Genomic DNA, 23,037 nt, shown 5'->3' with positions numbered 1-23,037 from the left:
CAATGCTTGGGGAGCATCCAAAATTATAATTAGAACAAAAAGCAATGACAGCAATACTAAAATAACTTTTAAACATGCATTATAAAAGGTTAACCCCTCCCGGGGGTTCTGCCTTCGCTGCGTATAGCTTTCTTTATTTTGGATTATGGTGGCAGGAGCATTCACTCATTGTTTTGGTAAGGAAAAGAGAAACTTTTTTTTTAGAAAGGGCTTGATGGGAAGTTCAGCCTTCAAGCTTGTGTCTAAATATAGTTCTAATGTGTAACCAAACTGTGCACTTAGTTGTTCAGGAAATAAACCCTTTGGTCACCATGAGAGCGGGGCCTTAAAAACACTGTTGCCAACTTGTTAGTTCCTCAAAACAGAAGAACTGTTGACGAAAAAAACTTATGACGATATAGCACATTTCTGACTATAGTGTGCACATTTATTTAGCTGCAGAAGTGTCACAATAAGGCAGAGGCACAAATATTGATATTGTTCATGATAACGCTCAAGCTGTAAATTTTATATTGGCCTAATACTAAGTTATATAGGTATGTGCAAGAGTTTGATTAATATATGTATCAAAATGATCTCTGTTCAAAGAGTTTTAAAAATATATCTGCATTTGTTAAAATATTGCTAATTTAACTGTTAAAATGGAATGCATGAGCATATTAATATGTCTTGAGAGCTTATATTATGTCTGTATATATAGACTTCTGAAATATCAGTTCAGATGTTCCTCAGCGTGATATAACTCGTTCACTTCTTATTTAAAGTATAACACTAAGACTGACTTGTGACCAAACCGCCACGCTCTCAACTGATCCCTCATCTGTGTTAGAAATAACTTCACGAATTTTGATGTGCTTGTTTGTTTAAGTATTCAAACTGCCTATGAATCAATTCAAAAGGACAGGGCATATTCTCCATTTCAACTCTTGCATAATTCTGTTGTAACATCTCAAATTTAGGGACTCTATAAAATGTCACAACGGGAGCATGTCTGTAAAAAGCAGTTATTGGTGAGGTGACACATAATTGCAAACGGATGTAGAACATTATGAAAGTCATCTTGATAATAATTAGAAGGAAAGTGTTTTGGCTGGTTAACAATATGGCACGATCAACATGATTTATTGTTTAAAGTGCATTTTAAACAAATTAAGGGGATAATTAATTAAGGTCTATCCAACAGATTATGGACGGGTGTGTGAAGGAAGATACGACAAAATTAAACTATTAAAAATGAACTCAATGAACTCGACATAAAATGATGTGGAAGGTAAACCGTGGGGTACTAAAGACTAATACACTATCCACTTGCGCCATCTACTGGATGTGCTTCCTATTTTGTAAATAACATTCTTTACACTGAAAAAAAACTCATAACGTTAAATATTTTTGTATTATCTAATACAAACAAGGTAGCAGACGGTATTTATTTGCAACTGTTGTATTTCAGTAGCCTACAGTATTGACTCTCAATGAATCAATTTAATGCATTTGATGGAACGGAAACCGCTGCTTAAAAGAAAAGTACAGATATAAGCTGTTATATTGACGGCAAAATTATATTTTATCAATAAAATATTTTTTATAAACATTATTCTAATATGATCATTTAAATGAATTAAATAATAAATAAACGACACATTTTGTTTGTTTATTTTTAATATATAGGCTAATTGCAATGCATTTTTAATTGAATTTTACAAATTAAAAAAACTTAACATGTTCAATTTTTACATTTTGCAAGTAGCCTACAATTTGAAACAGCGGTAACTACATAAAATAAAATTAAAAAGAAATTAAAATATATTAAATGAATTAAACAGATACACAATTCTTTAGGCTTTTACATTTTTTTTAAAGCTTCTAAATAAATTGCGTTTTGAGTTACTCCTTTTAGTCTGATGAATAAAAAAGTTCCTAATAACAAAAACACATCAATACCCTAATTTATATATTTTTACTGAAGTTAAACTTATGACATATTTAAGACCAGGTTGCCATTCACTTAGAAGTTGTGATGCTTTCATATATATAGGCTATACATATATAGGCCTAGGCTTTTTTTTTTTTTTTTTAATTTTCAAAAAATTACAAGTTATTTCAATATCACGTTTTTTTACAAAAAAATTTAATACACATTTTCACATTTGGTAAGTACTACTTGAAACAACAATAATTTAAATAAAAGAAACAAACAAAAAAGGAACTTAAAAATAAAGGGCATCACAAACATATGTTAAATTAATTTAGCAGAGATACATATCTTTGGGCTTTTGTGTTGGCGAGCCCGGGTGCCTACGTCATCATCAGCAGGTGAAAGGTCATGTAGAGAAAGATGGCGGCGTCCAAGGGAGCTGTAGTGTTAAAGGTGGTTAAGAAAGTTATTGTACAGTTTTGCCCCTTTGAAACTAATGTTCGCTCCACACGGTAAGTAGCTATACTGTACATGCCTCGATTTACCTTAAATGAGCGTGGTTAAAGTTAAAGAGATTAAAGAACAGGTCTGTCAATTACAGTAAATTATGGTGTATGAGAATGACTTCATGAGCTCTCCTGTTGTTGTTTGTCGTCCCGTAATAGCGGTCACAGGGACGGAATATATGATGCCAATTATATTTATTTAGATGTCACCGTGTGTTTCTCAGTTTATAGACGTTTGCTTTCAGCGTTCTTAAGTCGCACTGTTGTACTGCTCTCCATCCGACATTTCACTTTAGAGGACTAAAGTGGACTAGTATATGCCGATTATGTGCGATAATACGCGAATTTATTGTTAAACGTCGTTACATGCTTACGATACCGAATGATGATGATGCTTGAGTTGTGTTAAATCTCTGTGAAATCTCTGGCGCCCCTCTCAGCCTAAACGCAGTAATTACAGCAGGCTGTCAAACTGTTTTGAACTTGAACGATTAGAACTAACGTTACTGCTATGTTCGAACGAACTTGTATTTTCCTACTATTTCCCCTACTATATGGATACTGGCACAGCACGTACAATTTCTGTATGCTTTGTACATTACTTTCCAGCCTCATACACAATTTCATGGCAGTTTATTCTACAGACAAATTTCCTTATGTTTGTAGAATCAGCTGCTATGAAATTATTCTCAAAGTCTGGGAAAAGCTATGCAAAACGAACTAAATCAAATGATTCTGTTCTTGATGACAAACTTCCCACTCTGTATAGATGACATATTTAGTGTGAGCTGCTTACTCACTTTAGGGCCACTTTAAGTTTATATCCCACAGTCCTCAACATAAATGTTACATAAATGAAATATGCTTTTAATTATACCTTCATAAATTCTCAAGTCAGTCAGACTTGCATAACTGTCAAGTCCCAAAAAACACTTAATTCCATCACATCTCATGCATATCTTGTCTCCCTTTCCTTCCCGCAGAGAGTTTCTCATCATGGTCGGGTCCGAAAAAGTCAGAGCCACAAATATGAACTGTGAAGTTATCACAGAAGTAAAGCATGACCGATCAGAGCCTACGGTTGACATCACATTCTGTGAGTGACCTCAGTGTGCATCTGAGTTACTCCAATATTGTAAATATGCATTCAGTTAACATAGTTGTGGTCTTTTGCAGTGGATGGAGAAAGGCTGTTGATGAAGGGATCCAAACTCACCACTGAAGAAATGCTCTCAGCCTTACAGACCCGCTGCAGCGCTAAAGATCCTCAGGCTAAAGCGGGAGACAAGAAGTAGTGTATTAGATTATGTATTTATATGTGCGTAGATGTGTAATAAAATTGGTATCGGTCATGTCTTTGTGAGTTGAAGTCACTTTATCCTGTACGGTTTTGTATATCAACAGGATATAGCACACAACTGTCTCTATGCATCTAATGTTCCACTCTGACAAACATTTAGTGGAAATGTGAATCTGATTTGACCAAACAAATGTGTGTGTTATTTTTACACCACATCCAGGTAAATAATGCACAACATTTACTGTTGAAGAATTTCTGGTGTGGTATCATATTCTAAAATCTTTACAATCATGAAAGAAGATTTATAGGTTTGTTAGTACATGCCATTCCTTTTAGAGAAAGGTATGCAGTATAAAGTGTATTCTGCACAGTAAATAGTATGTCAGTATTTCCTTCTGAACATAGCCAAATATGAATAGTAGCAGGACTCATAACCATTCATTTGGTAGAGTCTGGTTTTCTCGTTCTATGTCTGAAAGATTATTAATATGAAAATAATGTATTAAGAAAATAATATTTGCTTTTGTCTGTGAAATAGTTATTCTTGAATACTTAGAAAAATTGTTAAGCCTAGAAAAATGTGAAAGTAAAAATGCAGTCTATATTCATTGTATTAAGCATGTTAGAACGTAGAGTACAATGGTAACATTTTTCATACAAAAAGGTCTAATTAGTTCATGCACAATTCTTAACTAACAATTAGCAATACGTGTTTACAATATGTATTAACCTTGGTTAATGTTAATAAAAATGTTCATATTCATGTTAGATTGGGGTGCATTAACTAGACTGTTATCATGTACTTATTAATATGTAGGCTATCAGTAAATATTGAGGTTAACACTAAGATTAATAAATGCTATAGAAGTGTTTTTCATTGTTTCATTTGTTCATGTAAACTAATGTAGGCCTATAATGTTAACAAATGAGACCGTGTCAGGCACAGTGAGGGAAGGTCATCTTTTCAGTCAGGAAAGGTTTCGTCTTATAGTTGGTAAAACACGTAATTATAAAACTATTCAGCCTTTCAATGTGTGATCTTTGTGGTTGTTATCCTCTGACCCAGTGAATGTTATTTGACCGTTTTTGTGGTCCCAAAAAAAATGCGAACCCTTCCCCAGTTCTGAGTTGCGTTTGCGGGTGGGAGGTTGAGGAACTCCGCTCAGTGACGCCGGATTATCTGATTGGCTAGTGTGATCATGCACGTGCTGGAGGAGCTGTTCAAAAACCCTGCAGTCATTCGATCACATCAGATCCAATCTGAGCTTTGAGCTGTTGTTTGAGTGACAGGGAACATCATCATCCAGAAAAATGGTTGACAAATTCGTGGGAACATGGAAGATGACCACCAGCGACAACTTTGACGAGTACATGAAGGCTATAGGTATTATTCTTCATCATTCAATAATGTATTAAGCAATCATTATAGTTATTTAGGAAATCTCTCCATTTTGTTAAATGCAAAAAAAAAAAAAAAAAAGTTAGACCAAAATTGTCAGTGCATTTATCGTGCATTATTCATTTTCTGTTGATGGTCAAGTTGTCTCGTGAATGAGAGAGGTACATTTCATTTTTCAGGTGTCGGTTTCGCTACTCGTCAGGTGGGGAACCGGACCAAACCCAACCTGGTCTTGTGTGTGGATGATCAAGGGCTCATATGCATGAAGTCGCAGAGCACCTTCAAAACTACTGAGGTCAAATTTAAACTGAACGAGTCATTCGAGGAGATCACCGCAGATGATAGAAAGACTACGGTTTGTAATGGAATAGTCTGAATATTTTCAGTGGTTTGAAGCTATCTACACTGTAAAAAAAGTATTGTTGGTTTAACTGGTTGCCTTCAAAATTTGAGTACATTGAATTTTTTGTTAATACAACAAAGGAAATTGGTTTAATAAACTCAAAATATTGTGTTTTCTGAACCACATTAATTATCTAAATTGATTCTACAAAAGATAAAAAGTTGTGAAAGTTAACAGGCTCCTCTCTCTCTTTATCTGCAGACTGTCGTGACTCTTGAGAACGGCAAACTTGTCCAGAAACAAATCTGGGATGGCAAGGAGTCGACGATAGAGAGGGAGGTGACGGACGGGAAATTAATAGCTGTAAGTATTTTCTTTTTATTTATTATAAACATGTCATAGAAAAGGTCATAACATTAAGAAATTGTTTTACATTATAATGCTTATAAGATAATTGCTAACTCACATTTAAAAATGTTGTTTAACTTTTTATATATATATATATATTGTAAACTTAAAGAATGTTATTTGCAATTTGAAAATATTTTTTTTATTTTAAAAAGTAGTTTTATTTTTATGCAACTTATTATATCTCCATGTATAAATATTCAGGGTTCCCATAGAAAACTGGAACTATCAGGATATTTTAAAATGGTCATGGAAGCTGCTGTATTGAATATACAATTTTATAATTTATAATATTCTAAAATATTTTATTTTGCTCTTTGTGAGTGCAATCTTTATAAAATGATTAAAATCCTTATTGAGTTACCATGGACAGCTATAAGTTATTTTAACAGCTAAGTTATTTTAAAAGGTACCTAATTATTCCCTTCTCAGATGTTCAATTTTTAAAGATGAAAAGGTTATGCAATATAAATGGAAATAGTCTAGAATAGCAGGCTAGTAATGCTTAACAACTATTGTGCAGTTGCAGATAGACTTGAGTACATTTTTCCCATTTACTTTCACAATTGAATCTTTTGAGGTATTTATAACCATGTCTTCTTTTGGCAGAAATGCACTATGGGTGATGTGGTGGCTGTAAGGACATATGTGAAGGAGGCATGAAGTTATCCAATCTGTATTTGAAGATGCCAGGCTCAGTTCAATGAGCAAAAAGCCAAAGTGAAACTTTATTTCTCTACTGAAAATCTCATGTTATTTTTGACACCAAAGCAAATGCGTGCTGACGCTTTTAAAATGCATTTATTATCAGCCTTTATGGTGCTTTGAATAAAGTTGTTTTTATTTGCCTTCAGCTGAGTTGTGGTTTGTTGATCCCTGCTGTTTTAACATAGGCTTAGTCAAAATGCATGTGTCAACGTTTTCGAAAAATCTAGGCCAGAGGTTTAGGTTTGACTCACAGTAAAGAATAAACTTCTCGTACCATGAAAGATATTGCATAATACAAGGCGTGAGAGATGTTTTCTCGTGAGAATCAAGGATTATGCTATTATATTGTAAGGATTATCTAATATAACTATAAGGATTATCTCACTAATTATACAGCCTATAGTGAGTTTTTTTAAAACTGTCATACACTACATATCTCTTTCACATCCATATATCCCAAAAAAGCCCTAAATTAACCACTTTAACTTTAACTGGCCTATTGTTCTAGTCTTCCATCTTTTGAAACCCTTACATATAGGTTAACATCTCAGAAAAATGTGTTAAAGTGTTTAATAGTTAATTATTCGTGTAAGATCTAAAATGTACAAACCCCTCCTTAAAGGGATAGTTCACCCAAAAATGAAAATGTTGTCATCATTTACTCACCCTCAAGTTGTTCCAAACGTGTATGAGTTTCTTTCTTTACAAAAGAAAATATTTTAAATAATATTGGTAACCAGACAGTTGACGGTAACCTGTCAGTTTTTTCCCCTACTATATTAGTCAATGGGTGCCATCAATTGTCTGGTTACCAATATTCTTCCAAATATCTTCTTTTGTGTTCAACAGAAGAAAGAAACTCACAGGTTTGGAACAACTTGAGGCCGGGTGAGTAAGTGATGACAAAATATTTTTTTTTGGGTGAATTATCCCTTTAAGGAACAACAAAGAATGTATTTTCTCACAACATTTAAAATTAGTAATGCCATTATAAAACATGTTGATATTTACAAGTTAACACTCTTTTAGCTTTACACAGTTGAGTCTTGCTTCATAACATGATGTTCATACTGTATCATGTTTCTGCCAATGTATGGAAATATCTTGATATTACTAAACAAGGTATGATATTTAACTGTACTGTACTTCTGAATAAAAAGGGCTAGTGATTTGAAATTTTGCCTATTGAACTAGTACAATCTTATGCTCCGGTAAAAATGCTCCTTGCTGCCATCCATGAGTGTTCATAATGTGCATTATTTCCACATATCAAATCATTGTGATAAAGTCATTTACTATTTTTTAAAGCTTCTGTCTGAGATATTCTTCACTAAAAATGAAAGTTACCGTCCTGATGGACTGATGCGATTTATCTTCATTAAACTATCCACAGTGTTCTTATGTAGACCCAGATGGTTCTTGCGTTCCCATGTCTTTTTTTGCCCCTTCCCCTCAGTTGGATGAAGACAACAAGAGAGTTACTGTAACAGTGGACTGTGTCCAAGGGTACAGAGGATATGTATTTCTTTCCTCCTTTTAGTCGAACATTTCCCTTTTTGAACATAGTTTTAGCATGCGTAACAAAACTGGAACACAGCAAGTCCCCAGAGTCATTCCTTTTGACCTACACAAAGAGCAGAGAATGTTCCACCAGTGGCTACTTTCCCAGGACAGGAAAGTGTAGAGATACACTGATTGTAATTGACTGCAAAAACAGCTGAAACATGTGGGTTATGAGCCAGCTCTCTCTGTACAGCCTATTCAATAAAAAAACAATGCATTTTCCTATTACCCAACCTGTACAAAGTTTAAAAGGTGGAAGGTACTGGAAATGTGTTTTGAATGTATGACGATTAAATGTTTTCAGATATGTTATTACTCTCTAGTGATTCCTATCTCATTTGATTTGGGTTTGGCCTGATGCACCTCTCATCGCCATGCTGAGATCAGAAGAGCAGAGCATATGGAATGATTTACTTCATAAAAAGATGTTTGTTGTCATAACTGAGCCAAAGCTCAGAGAAGTTAGATTACAAGCAGGTTTCGTGTTTGTTGTTACAGAATTAAGGGAAAGTGCTGTTGCCCCAGTTGTATGTTAGAGTTATAATATTAGACATATAAGAAGACAATATGCAATATTATATATTTTTTAATGGAAAGACAATCATGGGTAACATTTTATTTTAGTGTGCTTGTTACACGTCACATGTGTTACTAATATCTATTAATAATGCATAATTACATGCAAATAACCCTACGACAAACCTAATCCTAAACCTAAGCATACTGCAGAGATGCAGTCCTTATCAACAGAAGCATATACACACTTCAAGAAATCTATCTTCTCATTTACAGTAGCACTACTGCTTTTGCGTAAACAGTAAAGTACTGCAAATTCCCATATACAGTAAGTTACTGTAAATTAAAATAATTAATGAATTAATAAAAGTACCCACAATGCAGTGCATATTGCAGTAGTTAACTGTAAATAATATAAATGGTATTTTACTGGGCTTTTTTGCGGTAAAACTGTAAAATTACGGCAAAGTCGAACAGTGCACGTAATGGCAAACATGTTGAAGATTAGCCGATAGGCTGTTGATTCATTAAATTATAAGCTGTTGTCCCACAAAAGCAGTGTATTCAGTGTAGTAAGCCTCTCCTCCATTGACATCCCCCCCAAAAAGGTCTCCCTCCTTACATTACGCTTTTCTTTTCTTTTTGCTAATCTTGCAGGCTTGCCTTCGAGCGGTTTTGCTTGCACTCCTGTTCCTGGGAACAAATGACATTTTGAGTCTCAGTTATTGATTGTAGTTAAAATGACGTCAGAAAACTACAGTGTTAAAATTACTATGTATTTACAATGTTGATCAGATTGTTTTGTACATCATAAAGGTGCATGTCTTTTGTCAGTAATGTAGCAATGACTGAAGAACAAGTCAGAAGTCTCAAGAAGCTTTCTTATTTTCAGGGCGGCGAATTCGCTTGACCAACTTGAACATGAACGGAATCAGTGTGGGCAACTTCTTCTCACTTACGCAAAACTCCCGAAATGGTGGATTATTAGAACCACTTGATTTTACCCGCAAAATGTTGCCGAGCCACGGTTAATGTGACCGCACCTTAAAGTCACCATGAAATCAAAATGGACAATTCTTATGTTTGTATATGGGAATATTGCAGCGACATCTCTTTTCTGAGGATGACGTGTTTATTGGCGCGAGGATGGAACAACCTGTCACTCAGACATCACTAGCAAACCACAGCAATCCAACGATCCAACAAATTCCCGATAGACAAAAACAATCCCTGTGCTGCACTTTCTCTGGCTTGAGAAGCCATTTCACTCAGATAGCTACATGTCACAATGGGGAAGAAAAGACTATAGCAATGTCCATTTCATGGCGACTTTAATAGACTGTTTTGTTTAATTGTGGATGCATTACAATAATATATAGGTAAAGTTATAAAACAAAATGTAAACCTTAATTAATTTGGTGAATCTCCATGTAACAAGGGTACAGTACGCTGGTCATTATTGACTGAATGGATCAGATCTTGTGAGCGTCTGTGTATTGCATTATGGGTGTGTGCACCGCTTGCGGGATGTCTCAGTATTGTGTGTCGGATTCACAGGGGTCCTGTCTTCGTGTGTTGACCTGCAGACTGTTTTGCTTGTGCAGATAACACTACAGGAATGAAATCATATCCTTTGAGTAACATCTGGAAAGCTGCACCGCAGGAGAGCGATCGCACCCTTCCGCTCACTTTCCTTACATTGGAACAGACAATCATATCGGCCAAGGATATGTCCCTCACACTGCCATAAAACAGCTTCCCATGCTATTGACACATCAACAGAGCCTTTCACAGACAGCGAAGGTTATAAAAACCTATAGGGACCTGCAGGCTTATACGATAATAGTCAGTTAGCATTTTTAGCATGTTTGTAACATTCCCTAGTTTTTCAGTGATAATCTCCCTGAGGCGTACCATGACCTCTGTGTTTTAATTGGTCAATTCATGCCTTCACAACAGTAGCTGATATGTTGTAAAATGCTTTGATTTGCAAATCAATCTGTCGACATAGCTGCTGAAAAGGGTTTTGAGTTCACTTCAGTTGCCTGGTGGGAATCAGGGTTGCTATGTGTCAGTTGAGTCAGGGCTGATATCAGCAGGGGCTTCTGGGAAGCTTGTTGCTACGCAACCAGCCTGTTGGACTCCAAATCCAGTTCAGAACACAAAGAGCTGCAATGGTCACTGAAGGAGGGACGTCTGTGGCCAAAGAACCTTGCAAGAAACTGGCCTGAAAGATTTGAGTACACAGCTGACCTCATGCTGTAAATGTAAGGAATCTTTCTCTTACAGTCCGAAAATAAATGAACAAATATAATTACGATGTGTTTGTTTGTTTTTGAGCAACGCAACATGAGATATTTTGTTTTGCACAATGTCTGAACTGTGCTTCTATAAAATAAAAATGAATGGTTATTCACTTTGTTAAATATGCTTTTGTGTTCCATGATTTTTTTTTAAAACAATAATGCAGTTTTACAATGGAAAATGTTTCAGTAAATAGACTAATTTAGAAATGAACTAACTAACTAACTAAATAAATAAATAACTAAATAAATAAACTTTATTTTACAGTCCTGTTCCCTATCTGTACATACTATATACTTTTTTGTAGTAATTGCAATAACTGGGTTATAACTAGGTACTAACCCAGAAACCTAACCTTAATCCATTTAGCTATTATGTTACCCAGTACTTTCTTAGGTAAGTACACTGTAAGTACACGTAAGTACACATACTGTAAAATAAAGTGCAACCAACCAACTAACCAACCAACCAAACAAACAAACAAATACAATTAATAAAAAAAAAATGAAATTTTTCACTGTTCTTTTAATGCATTACTGTTATTCAATATTTTAAATCAAACAGATCATTTTATATACCTCTTCTGTCAGGACCACTATCGTCAAATATGATTGACAATTAGCATATAGTTTGGATTGGCGGTATGGTTCGATTATGGGCGTGAACTCCCTGCGCATCCATGCAGCCCAGCATGTATAAGAGCAGGAGAGCAGCAATAACTTCCCTTAGGGTAAACAGAAGAACCAACATGAATGTATTGCAGATATCATTAATTCAAGATTTTAAAGTACAACATATTTCAAGAATTTATTCTGATTCAAGGGGAATCAGAATGCCAAATCCTGACTCGATAAGAGGAGGAGCTGGGGATGGAGGAGGGTAATGCTTCTGAGAAACTGATAATACTGAAGGAGCTTATATGTATAGTGTCGTATTCCTATAAGTAGACGTGGCTCAGCTGATGACTAACGTGACCTACCAGAACTGACGCTACACTTGATATTTTTATATTACCACACACTCAGTCTCCTTTTTTGCATTTGCTTTTTGACTATAAGCGAAATATTTCTTGGTTTTGTATTCATTACTCAAGACTGCTAAACATGAGGTCATCTTTGTTTAAGAACACTCCAATCTGTCCAAACTCTCCCTTTAACCTTGATAAGGTGGGATGAGCCATGAATGAGTGTTATTAGCTGATTTCCTTCCTCGTCCTTTGGATTCACTGAGGACATGTGATCTGTAATTCCATACAGAGACCTGCTCAGTGTGGAGCCTCTATAGTACAACATCAAAAAAGGGGCCAGTCAAAACAGTCACAGATGTTCATCCTACATAATTGTAGAGGAGTTTCTCAAGGGCACAATGGTAACAGAACACAATTGTGAACTTGAAACTTGTAATGAATGCTGAATCCACACAATCAAAGTAACCATAGGCTTCCCCGTCCCAATTTCAGTCCAGCATGTAAACTTTTACTTGTAAATCAGCTGTCTTTAATGCTATGTGAAGCTTGAGATCTACATGTGCTTAATACCCGATTTTCTGGAACACTGAATCTTCCCATTTGGGACCAGATAAAGAATGAAAGGAAATTCTGTTTAGAATTCTTGTTAGATATAGTTTGAGAAACACATACTCGTCCCAGATAAGAGAACATGCAAGTGGGAGTTAAATCTCACTCCCATAACCCATCCTAAGGCGGTGAATATGGCATGTTACAGAAACAAGGTACAGGATAGGCCTTTGAAAATCTTTAGAATTAAATTTTTTTTTTTTTATATTATTTTTTAAAAACATGGTCAGTGAAAAGAGGGGTTTAGAAGAGGGGTTTAGTCTTCAGAAAATGTTGACTGTCAGTGTCAGGTAAGTCAAACTATATTTTATATGTGTTCACTTTTTGCTTTTTAATTTTTTTCGTGAATGCAAAAATCAACTACAAAAATATATAATTGTAACACACTGTATCCTATAGTTGTTTGATCATTTTTAGAAAAATGAATAGTTGAGCTTGACAAATGCAGTCAACAATACAATTTTCATATATGTATATATATATACACAAATATTTTTTTTACGACATAATAAAAATAAAATAAATGTCAATTAAGCAGAATATGCCATAGTCAAGAAGGACCTCTCATGGCAAATCATAACTATTTTATGTTTAGGTGAACTGATATGATATGACTCATAATCTGTCATGCCCCACTGACAGTTAGATTTAGGGGTGGGTTTAAGGCTGGACCTTCATGCTTATGTTTTTCTAAAAATTGTAAATATTTCTGTATGAATCACATAGTAAAAGGTTATACAAAATTGCTACCTCATAAAATAGTAAAAATAAAATATCATGAGATGCAGGTTGGACAGGCCAAAATCAAAAGGGACTTTAATGTGTTACTAACAATATACTTTTTATAGAGCCATGTTAATTGTAATTTATAATTTATCTAACAAATCCAGTTGTTCTAAAAAAACAAAAAACAAAAACAACATGATTTGTGCCTCCAATGCTTTGAATTTGTACTCAATGTGTGGGCAGTACCCTATAAATCCACTCAGGTTCTCTTTTATGATCCTGCCAATGAAATGTCTGCAGAGTTCTCCAGAACTTTTCCACCAGCTCCTTGTTTTCCGCTGATCAATTTCAATACAATGAAAAAGTCATTGTCTTTTGTCAAGCAATGACAAAGTACTGTTTTCCTGTTGGAGAGGAGCAAGGGAAATTAACGTTTGAGCGTCATAATAATTTGCCTGTATAGTTTATATAAAAAGAGATATATCTATGTGTTTTTATTTTCAAGAGCAAGAGTCTAGAGAACAATAGCTCTGTGAACACCCTTTAATTACTTTCAAACACGTACTTCCACACGCTGTAGGGGGGAGATAACGTGGGTCTGTGATAGCTCAGAGGAAACGGAAGCTATAAGTCATTGACTGACCTTTCTTCTTGCTGCTTGTAAACAAAACACTTACGGTTGTACTTGAATTTAACCCCCGAATCATCACGGATTGAGATTTATTTGAAACTCCAAACAGGATTTGGTGTAATTTAGCTCAGTTTCACCGATATATCACTATACCTTCAGATCAATGCTATTTCAAGAATGATACATTTAACCCATTACATTGTTGCTCAGTGCTCTAAATGTGGAATACAAAGCAACTTTGAAGTGATGGATGCTTGTCTTCGGCTTTGTCTGCACACAGCTGCAAGTAGCCTATAGCAAACAAACATTTTCAAATGTCAGATGTTCTGGAATGCTTTATGGCTTTTCCCACGGCTAACTTTTGATCTGGAAAAGCCGAGGGGGAAGTGGCTCATGTGATCAGACAGACAGGGCCACATATAGGGCTGAGAGGTACTCTGAATGGGCCACAGAAAGGGAGGTGGTGGGAGGTATATGAGCTCTGACCGCATGACGCCAAGCCCCTCACATTAGTGCTCACCTCTGAAATGTGACATAATTAACTTAATGGGGTCTATGTGTCAAATAATGGCTACAAATCATATGAAAAGGGATTTGCGTGTTCTCAGTTAAGGAGCAAAATACGTAAGCAGCCGACGTATACGGAAGCAGTAAAGGAACTTGCTTTGTTTACCTTTTATTTATTTTTTGATAAATCGGTAGATGTCATGATATACTTTTGCGTCATACTAAGATTACATGTACTTTTAAATGGAATTTTTGTAACAAAAAAACAAAACAAAAACCAGAAGAAAAAAACACACAAAAAAAAACAAGAATATAAATGAATAAATACATGGAAATGTTGTACTTTTAAACAAAACAAAACAGAACAAAGCTAAAATAAATAAATAATTTGTCACAATACCAGACTATTTAATATTAAATAGTGAAGGCTTAAAATAACGCCATGACCAATGTTATTTTTGATTCCTTATTTATCATGCAGTTTTAAAGAAAAACGTTAAACTCCTGTATGCATCCATGATCCATAACCTGCCTAGATTCAACAATAAAGTGTTTATCAGGATATTATAGTGTAATTTACCCTAATAAAACGTTATAAAATGATTTTAAATATAGTACATTTCTGAATTAAGTTACAATATAATGTGTAGTTCATCTCTGAGGTTAAATCTCGGTGTGGGTGCTGATCACATGACACACTGTCACCACGATTTATTATTAAACTCCCTTAACATTAGCGCTGAAATAAGGGAATTTAAATCACAAACATTGAGACTTTGCAGAGATATGAGTTTATAAGAAACCAAGTCAGCAAAGAAAAGATGTATCACTGACTGCATGAAGGAATTATAGGCCTATAGCTTGAAATCATTTACGTTTTCAAGGTCAAGCCACAAGTAGGCTAGGCTACAGAAATAAAAGCTCTTTCATTAAAAAACAAAATACCTTTTTAACTCAACAAATGCGCAACCACAAATGCGAACATTATCTCCTGACACGTTACTTCAGAGTTTGTCTTTACCCCAATTTATTAATCAAATGAGGCGAGTTGTGAATCTGCAGCAGATTGGGAGGGTTTTGCATGCAGGACTGTTGATTCCCCAGTTGATTTGGGTGAGAGAGTGAGGACAGCAATGCTCTTAACTTGTATGAGCTACAGGCTGTAACAAGTCCCGTTCACACCAAGAACGATAACTATAACGAAATATATTAGTGTCCAGAGCAACGCACGATTTTGTTTATTTTAAGCAAGCGCGCTGCAGTTTTTTTGTCTGCCGCTTTAAAATGCTCGAGCTCGTTAAAGTCTGGCGGTTTCTGATTGGCTGTCATTCTTTTCTATTTTTCATCAACTGAAAAAAATAATTAAAAAAAGTTCTGAGAGTGATTCCAAGATATCGTTTCTCTGTGCCCTTATCGTTATAGTTGTGGTGTGGACTCTGCTATTATTTTTATATTTAAAATGATTAGAACAATATCTTTATCGTTATCAATAGCTATCGTCCTTGGTGTGTGAACAGGCAATAGTCTCTTTAAGAAATGCTTTGAATATACCATGAAATGATGAAGGAAAACAGGTGTTTAACATTTAAATGTTCTTTAATTGTGCAGATCATCTGTTAACATATGACACAGAACTTAGCAAAAGTTTTGAGTCACTTATTGCCTCAGACATGGCACAGCTCTTCACAACTCTTGACACAACAGTAACAAAGTTCAAGTAGGCTATAACACAATAAATTCCAGTGTAAAATGTCCTCCTCTGCGTTTACTGTGTGATTTTATTTTGAATACTTTAACCCATTGTGGTTCTTCGCTTTAAACCGTGCAGGTACTAATACTATGATTATCTGTGTATGGACAGCAGACAGACACGCTCACACACCTCGCTCGTAATCCTCAGGCAGTGGCAGGTTCCATGCAGGTCAGCGTTTGCTGGACACAGCTTTTATTTGCCCCTGATTATTTCTGTGCAAGTCACCTCACATCCTGTCAGGGGTGATCATCCTCACATGGGCTGATTCTGTTCCGCCTGGGGGCCTCCATTCAGGGACCAGCACAGTCACTAGGCCAGCCAGACCTCACTCACAGGCCCAGGGCAGCCCAGTCAGCAAATACACCACCAACAGAGAATGAGAGCAACACACAGACATAAGTACATCCCGGTCTTTTAACAGCTGGCCACCATAACAAGCGTCTAGAGACAAAACCGGCTGACTTTTTTTGAAGCTGTCTACATTTGACCCTTTTGCATTGACGTGCGTTTGTCTAAATAAGCACAATTAATCGTATTGACTCAACTGACTCAACACTAACTGCAGAAACTCAATTTAGGAATGCTCGCAAGTAGAGTTTACAATTCATCTCCTCTCTGTCTTTCTCACTCCCCTTTTAAAAATAAAATAACTTTTAAGTTTGAGAATCTGTATCATTACATGTATTAACGGTCTCTAGGTCTCTATTTGATAATACAGAACTCAATAATGTATTGAGAATTGACCAGTTCACTTTCATAATTGAAAAATCATATGAATGACATTGTCGCCACCTAGTGGTGAGACTATTTGAGGACTTTTTTATAATCAATATTTTTTTATGAATGTATAAACGAAATTGTAATTTTAAATGGTAATTTAGTGTGACTAATTATTTGAAGAAAAAAAAAATACAAACATTAGCCTATATATTCTAAATCAATACGAGGACATGAATACTGCATGGATTATAATCAGACCTGTAAATGCACAATTAAGTGGATGTGTATTGTCAGGAATAATTTTGAAAATAATTATTTATTGTGTAATACTAATTATTTAACCATAATTCCATAAGCTTAAACTATGGAAGCTTATGAGTAGCAATATTCAATTTGATATGTAATATGCAAAATGACAATTCAATATGTAAAATGGCAATGCATTTCTGTAATTACATTTACATTTTCCCATACATTTGTGCAACGTTTGGTGCAAAATGAAAATGAAAATGCAATTATATAATTTATATTTGCCATTTCATACACTAGGTTTAATATGTAAATTGAATACATAGCTAGCAATGGAAAGGTCATGGGTTCGACTCCCAAGGAATACATTAACTAATTAAATGTAGTAGCATAACTTTACTCACTGCAATGTAAGTCGCTTTACATAACAAGCGTCAGCCAAATGCATAAACGTAGGCCTTAATAATTATTTTACTATAAATATTTAAATAAAAATATAATCAGTCAAATTAAATGATCACTGTATTAATATTTCGATAATTTCAAATTAATCATGACTGTCTGATTTACTGTCTTTCTTTACATCTGGTCTTTGCAGCCTGCACCACTATTGGATATCACAGGGGTGCATAAACAGTTGGTGCGGTTTAATTTTGAGTTACTTGCACAGTTTGTGTCTTTTTTTAGCAGACACGTCTTTTTGCTATGATAAATATAACTATAGAAACTGTCTTATTAGGCAGTTGAAGCGAAAAATACCAACTAAAGTTACAAATGTATTAGCATAGTGGTATATTCCGGCTCGAATGAGCAGTTGTCATGGCCGCTGCCTGAGCAGATTAGCCTCTTTAGTGAGTGGAAGTCTAAATAAGATTAACGAAAGGAGTCAACATGACAGCAGATATTGCGGAAGAAACGGCCAAAAACGGGCAGAAATCCGATAACAGTGACAGCATGACAACGACTGAATACTGCGCGCGGCTGCAGCAGTGGATGTGGCGCTATTACTGTGGCTATGCGAGCTGGCAGAGCTGGGTGTTGATGTCCGCGCCGCTGTTTCCTCCGCCTCAGTTCGGTTGCCAGGCACCCGGCAGCTCCACATCTGCATATGCCGCGACGCCCGCTGACATCGCTGCCTGGTATAACCAGACGAGCCCACCGTCCAGCCGTCCAGCAGCCACTGCCACATCCAGCACTGCTGACAGAGGACCAGCACAGCCCGCAGGTAACTTACTGTAGCTGTCAATCCAATGCTCGGAGGAGACGGAGCTATCAGTTGCATCATTAAACACTTAACTTAAAAACACATCACTTAAAAACGATCCCATCATTTACTCACCCTCAAGCCATCCTAGGTGTATATGACTTGCTTCTTTCAGCCAAACACAATCAGAGTTTAATATCCTGGCTCTTCCATGCTTTATAATGGGAGTGAATGGTACCTCCATTAATACCTACATCCATCCATCCATCCATCCATCCATCCATCCATCCATCCATCCATTCATCATAAAAGTAATCCATTAGCTCCAGGGGGTTAATAAAGGCATTCTGAACCAAAGCGATGCATTTTTTGTCCATATTTATAACTTTATAAAGTACAAACTATAATCACTGGCTACCTGTAACCGCCGTACACAAGTCTAGTTCCGGCAGAAGAGTGACCTCTGACCCGACTCATGACGTATTCACGAAGGTGGAAGCACAGAGGATAGAGCAAAACAAAACACGTCTAAAATGAGAATTTTTAAAGAGAAATGTTGTTTGAGATTGTTGCAAAGTCCTATTTGTTTGAACCGCGAGAGACGTCTACTCTCACCTAAGCTCAACCTACTCCTACATCCTACGTCATGCGTCGGGTCAGAGCCAAGAGGTCACTCACTCTTCTGCCCGAATTAGAATCGCATACGGTCGTTACCGGAAGCCAGTTATTATAGTTTATAAAGTTATAAATATGAATATTTTTCTAACAAGAATGCATTGCTTTGCTTCAGAAGTCCTTTATTAACCCCCTGGAGCCATGTGAATTACTTTTATGATGGATGGATGCACTTTTTGGAGCTTCAAAAACTCACATTATGAAGCTAGGAAGAGCCAGGACATTTTTTAATATAACTCTGATTGTGTTTGGCTGAAATAAGAAAGTCATTTACACCTAGGATGGCTTGAGGCTGAGTAAATTATGGAATCATTTTCATTTTTGGGTGAACTAACCCTGTTAGACTGTTCCTACTCAAAATTCAGTGTAAAGACATAATGCTGGATTTAAAAAAAAGATGCCTGCTCTGATCTACCTCAACCCCTAGTAACAAAGTATGCAGTTGAAATTGCTGTGTGAATGCATTTATGCCACCTCTGAGCAGCATTAAACAGTCTGTGTAGACACTTAAAAGCCACTTCTGAAGCGCTTCTGTGCCACCTTTTCACTAAGGTGTATGACGTGGGGTACAAAAGTCTCACACCACATAATAAATGAAACAAAATGCACAGAACCAACCAACCTTAGTGCACATGACATGTCACATATTATCTGTTACTGGAAGAATTAAAGGGGTGGTTGAGTATGATTTCACTTTTTTTACTTTAGTTAGTGTGAAATGTTGCTGTTTGAGCATAAACAAAATCTGCAAAGTTACAACGCTCAAAGTTCAAAGCAAAGGAAGATATTTACTTTTAAAGAAAAGGACTACAACAAACGGCTGGTAGGGACTACACGACATTCCTCTCGGGTTAGTGACATCACTAACCCTAGAATTTACATAAACCCCGCCCCCGGGAATGCGATTTACAGATTGCCATGACAGAATATGCTAATCAATGACTAGAAGATAGTTAACTCCACATCAGCTATATAAATTCATCAACTAACCATTCAGAAATGTCCTGTTGCATTCTAGATGTTGTCACCTCTTCTTGAGTCTCTCCATCATTGTCTTACTCCGTTTGAACATAAAATACTAAAAGTTGTTGAAATTTTCAGTGCATGTCTGTCTGTGTGAGGTAAAAGAACACAAGCTTTTGAAGCTCCGCCCTCTGTGCAGCTCATTTGCATTTAAAGGAACAGACACAAAACGGTGTGTTTTTGCTCATCCTCAAAAAGTGACAACTTTAACATGCTATATAAAAATATCTGTGGGGTATTTTGAGCTAAAACTTAACATACACACTCTGGGGACATCAAACACTTATTTTAGATCTTGTGAAAAAGGCATTTTACCACCCCTTTAAACAAACTGCCTTGAGAATGCACACTGAGGTGAATTGAATTTCATGTGAAAATCATATTATTTCATACATTTATGTCTGCCTAAGATAACTCTGTCCTAACGTTATCTTTTTTCTTTCAGGTAGAGAGTACACCATCCCCTCCCCTCTACGTAGATTTCTGGCTGAAACTGTGGATTTCTTCCTTCTCTTCTGTGTAAAGGCAACCATAGTGTTGTGGATCATGCATCTCAGTGGAATGAAGTGAGTTGAGAAGTTGTTCAAAATACTAACTACTGTCAGAATGATTTCCTTCTGGATCACTGGACAGTTATAGATTTGGTGTCAGTAAGATTTCTTAAAGAAAAATGAATATTTCTATTCAGCAAGGATGCATTTAATGTCTTTACTGCCCCTTGATTTACATAGTTATGAAAAATCCTTTTAAAATAAATTAATTTGTATGTTGTAAGTAACAAAGTTCGGGAGGAGCACGTTCAGGTAATCAACCAATCAGCACAAGAGGAAGCCGGTATAAATATAGCCTTCCCTCACCTCTGCCCCATGACAGTTTCACAGCATCAATTACTATATCTGATTTCATGTACATGTGAACTTGTGAAATAATATTCTTCGAACTTTCTGTTCATCAAAGAATCCTATAAAGAGTTTTAAGCAACAAAAAAAAAACTGAGTTTTTATTGAAGTTTAAACAGTGATATGTTTCTTGTGCACCAAATCAGTATATTAGAATGATAATTTTGAATCATTTGCCATCACCCTTCACAGGAATAAATTACATTTTCAAATATATTAAAATAGAAAAAAAGGTTATTTTAAATTGTAATGGCATTTCACAGTATTGCTGTTTTACTGTATCTTTGAGCAAATAAATGCTGCCTTGGTGAGCATAAGCGACATCTTTCATAACCCACTCATATGTTGTATAATGACAGTTCATATGTCTTTGATCTTCTGAACAGAGATATTTCCAAATTCATGATGCAGTTTATTGTGGAAGAGATTGATGAGACCACATCATTGGAGGACCTGCAGAAGATGATGGTTGTGGCTTTAGCATACAGAGTCCTAGTGTGCGTATATGAAGTGAGTGAGTCTCCGCAAGCTTCATTTGTCTTATATTTTAGAAGCCTTGCCTCTCAGTCTGTTTTTAATTTACATTTTTCTTTTTTTCAGAAAGTTAAATGACTATTAATTCCATCCTTATTATCTTGCCACTTTGTTACAACATCTGGTGCAAAGCCTCTGTAGTCTAGAAATGATTTGAATGAGTTTGTGACATTCCTTCAGTCTGTGTTCTTGTCTTTATCTGCAGATCATCTGTATTTGGGGAGCTGGAGGTGCCACTCCGGGAAAGTTCTTGCTGGGTCTTCGAGTCGTCACATGTGACACGACAGTCCTAGTGCAGCCTAACCGGGTTTTGGTAGTACCGGCATCCAATGTCAGCTTATCTGCGTGAGTTATGAGCGGACAAACTAAAATTATACATTAGAAGTATTTTCATTTAATAACTTTTTTTTTCCATCTTGCAGGTCCACAGTACGGGCGTTAAACAAAAACTTCTCCATCGCCTTCCTGTTCCCTATCTTTATCACGCTACTTTTTTTCCAACACAACAGAACTGTTTATGACGTTGTGGCTGGAACCATCGTGGTTCGGAGGAGAAGAGCCAGATGACAGGCCTGTTTGTGTCCAAGTCATTTGAAGACGGCCCCTGTCAAACTTCAAACGCTTACAGATGTTCTCAGTATTTTATTTGAATATATCATAATAGTATGTACTGCAGATTTGCACTAATGATCCCTGTCTGATCACATAGCTATTGTTTACAACACTGAGGAATATCTGCTTTCTTAGAGAAGTTACTGATCTTGCAACAAACAGTTTTTCATGTTGAAGAATGATATTAAGCTCAAGACACATGTTTTATGTAGACATGCTTGGAAATTCCATCCGAGTGGAATGTTTTACTCTAAACACCAGCTTAATCCACAAGGTTTTTATAACTTCTCCCCAGATTCGAGCTTTATGGCCCAGACGAGTCTGTTATTAATCTTACCAAAGGCAAGGAATTGAGCTTGTGTCCTTCCACACATGCATGTCCGGAATGTTCCATTCCTGTTGTAAATTCAGTCGGTGGCTGATATGCCTCACAACATTTCTCAGGGTTTCTTAAAAACCTGTTTTATTTGTCATATGTTTCAATTATGATCTAAGTATTACATTTTGAAATTCACATTATCTGCCCTACAGTATTTGGCATGCCAAACACATCAGCTGTTATGATTCATCATTGTGCATGATTCATATATAAAAAATATTAAAATCATTGAAGACGATATTCAATGGGATAAGTTATTTTTCTCATGTCACAGTATCATTCAGATACTAATATAGTTTTTATTTATATATTTTTTTATCCTTACATTTTCCGTTTTAATTGAAATTGCAAGTTTTAGTCATTTTGTTGTCATTTTAATTAGTTTTTATTCATTTTTATTTAAGTTTTAGTTATTTTAGTACATCAACTTCAAATTTAAATATTAAATGAAAATTAGAAATGCTGCCTTGGCAACTAGTGAAAATAAAGTAATTTTAAGCTTTTTATATTTTTATTTCAGATAACCTTTATTTAATTTCAAGTTACGGATCAGTTTTTAATGGTTTTGGTTTTAGTTAACCATAGAA

At 35.7% G+C, this 23,037-nt stretch overlaps 3 protein-coding genes across 3 annotated transcripts; all 3 read left to right on the top strand.

The window, feature by feature from the left end:
* Positions 1-2,289: 2,289 nt before the first annotated feature.
* On the top strand, positions 2,290-4,593 carry mrpl53 (mitochondrial ribosomal protein L53). Its single transcript, XM_079590608.1, has 3 exons — positions 2,290-2,427; positions 3,405-3,517; positions 3,598-4,593. Exons 1-3 carry the CDS (start codon positions 2,336-2,338, stop codon positions 3,714-3,716), a joined length of 324 nt encoding a protein of 107 aa, XP_079446734.1. The 5' UTR covers positions 2,290-2,335; the 3' UTR covers positions 3,717-4,593.
* A 336-nt stretch (positions 4,594-4,929) lies between these two features.
* On the top strand, positions 4,930-6,724 carry fabp4a (fatty acid binding protein 4a). Its single transcript, XM_079590607.1, has 4 exons — positions 4,930-5,105; positions 5,300-5,475; positions 5,725-5,826; positions 6,481-6,724. The coding sequence occupies exons 1-4, from the start codon at positions 5,033-5,035 to the stop codon at positions 6,532-6,534; spliced, it is 405 nt and encodes a 134-aa protein (XP_079446733.1). The 5' UTR covers positions 4,930-5,032; the 3' UTR covers positions 6,535-6,724.
* Positions 6,725-17,766: 11,042 nt separating this feature from the next.
* On the top strand, positions 17,767-22,825 carry fam8a1a (family with sequence similarity 8 member A1a). The gene is made up of 5 exons (XM_079591384.1): positions 17,767-18,349; positions 20,472-20,592; positions 21,312-21,435; positions 21,665-21,804; positions 21,882-22,825. Exons 1-5 carry the CDS (start codon positions 18,016-18,018, stop codon positions 22,024-22,026), a joined length of 864 nt encoding a protein of 287 aa, XP_079447510.1. The 5' UTR covers positions 17,767-18,015; the 3' UTR covers positions 22,027-22,825.
* Positions 22,826-23,037: the final 212 nt, after the last annotated feature.

This window comes from Phoxinus phoxinus, assembly GCF_949152265.1.
Source record: "Phoxinus phoxinus genome assembly, chromosome: 19".
Taxonomy (NCBI): Eukaryota; Metazoa; Chordata; class Actinopteri; order Cypriniformes; family Leuciscidae; genus Phoxinus; species Phoxinus phoxinus.
This window is presented reverse-complemented; position numbering and strand designations above follow the sequence as displayed.

Excerpts from the sequence above, each read along its gene's own strand:
- mrpl53 (XM_079590608.1), top strand. The coding sequence starts at position 2,336 with ATGGCGGCGTCCAAGGGAGCTGTAGTGTTAAAGGTGGTTAAGAAAGTT. Across the intron at positions 2,428-3,404 it reads ACTAATGTTCGCTCCACACG|AGAGTTTCTCATCATGGTCG; the intron begins GTAAGTAGCTAT and ends TCCTTCCCGCAG. Across the intron at positions 3,518-3,597 it reads TACGGTTGACATCACATTCT|TGGATGGAGAAAGGCTGTTG; the intron begins GTGAGTGACCTC and ends GGTCTTTTGCAG.
- fabp4a (XM_079590607.1), top strand. The coding sequence starts at position 5,033 with ATGGTTGACAAATTCGTGGGAACATGGAAGATGACCACCAGCGACAAC. Across the intron at positions 5,106-5,299 it reads CGAGTACATGAAGGCTATAG|GTGTCGGTTTCGCTACTCGT; the intron begins GTATTATTCTTC and ends TTCATTTTTCAG. Across the intron at positions 5,827-6,480 it reads CGGACGGGAAATTAATAGCT|AAATGCACTATGGGTGATGT; the intron begins GTAAGTATTTTC and ends TTCTTTTGGCAG.
- fam8a1a (XM_079591384.1), top strand. The coding sequence starts at position 18,016 with ATGACAGCAGATATTGCGGAAGAAACGGCCAAAAACGGGCAGAAATCC. Across the intron at positions 18,350-20,471 it reads AGGACCAGCACAGCCCGCAG|GTAGAGAGTACACCATCCCC; the intron begins GTAACTTACTGT and ends TTTTTCTTTCAG. Across the intron at positions 21,805-21,881 it reads TCCAATGTCAGCTTATCTGC|GTCCACAGTACGGGCGTTAA; the intron begins GTGAGTTATGAG and ends TCCATCTTGCAG.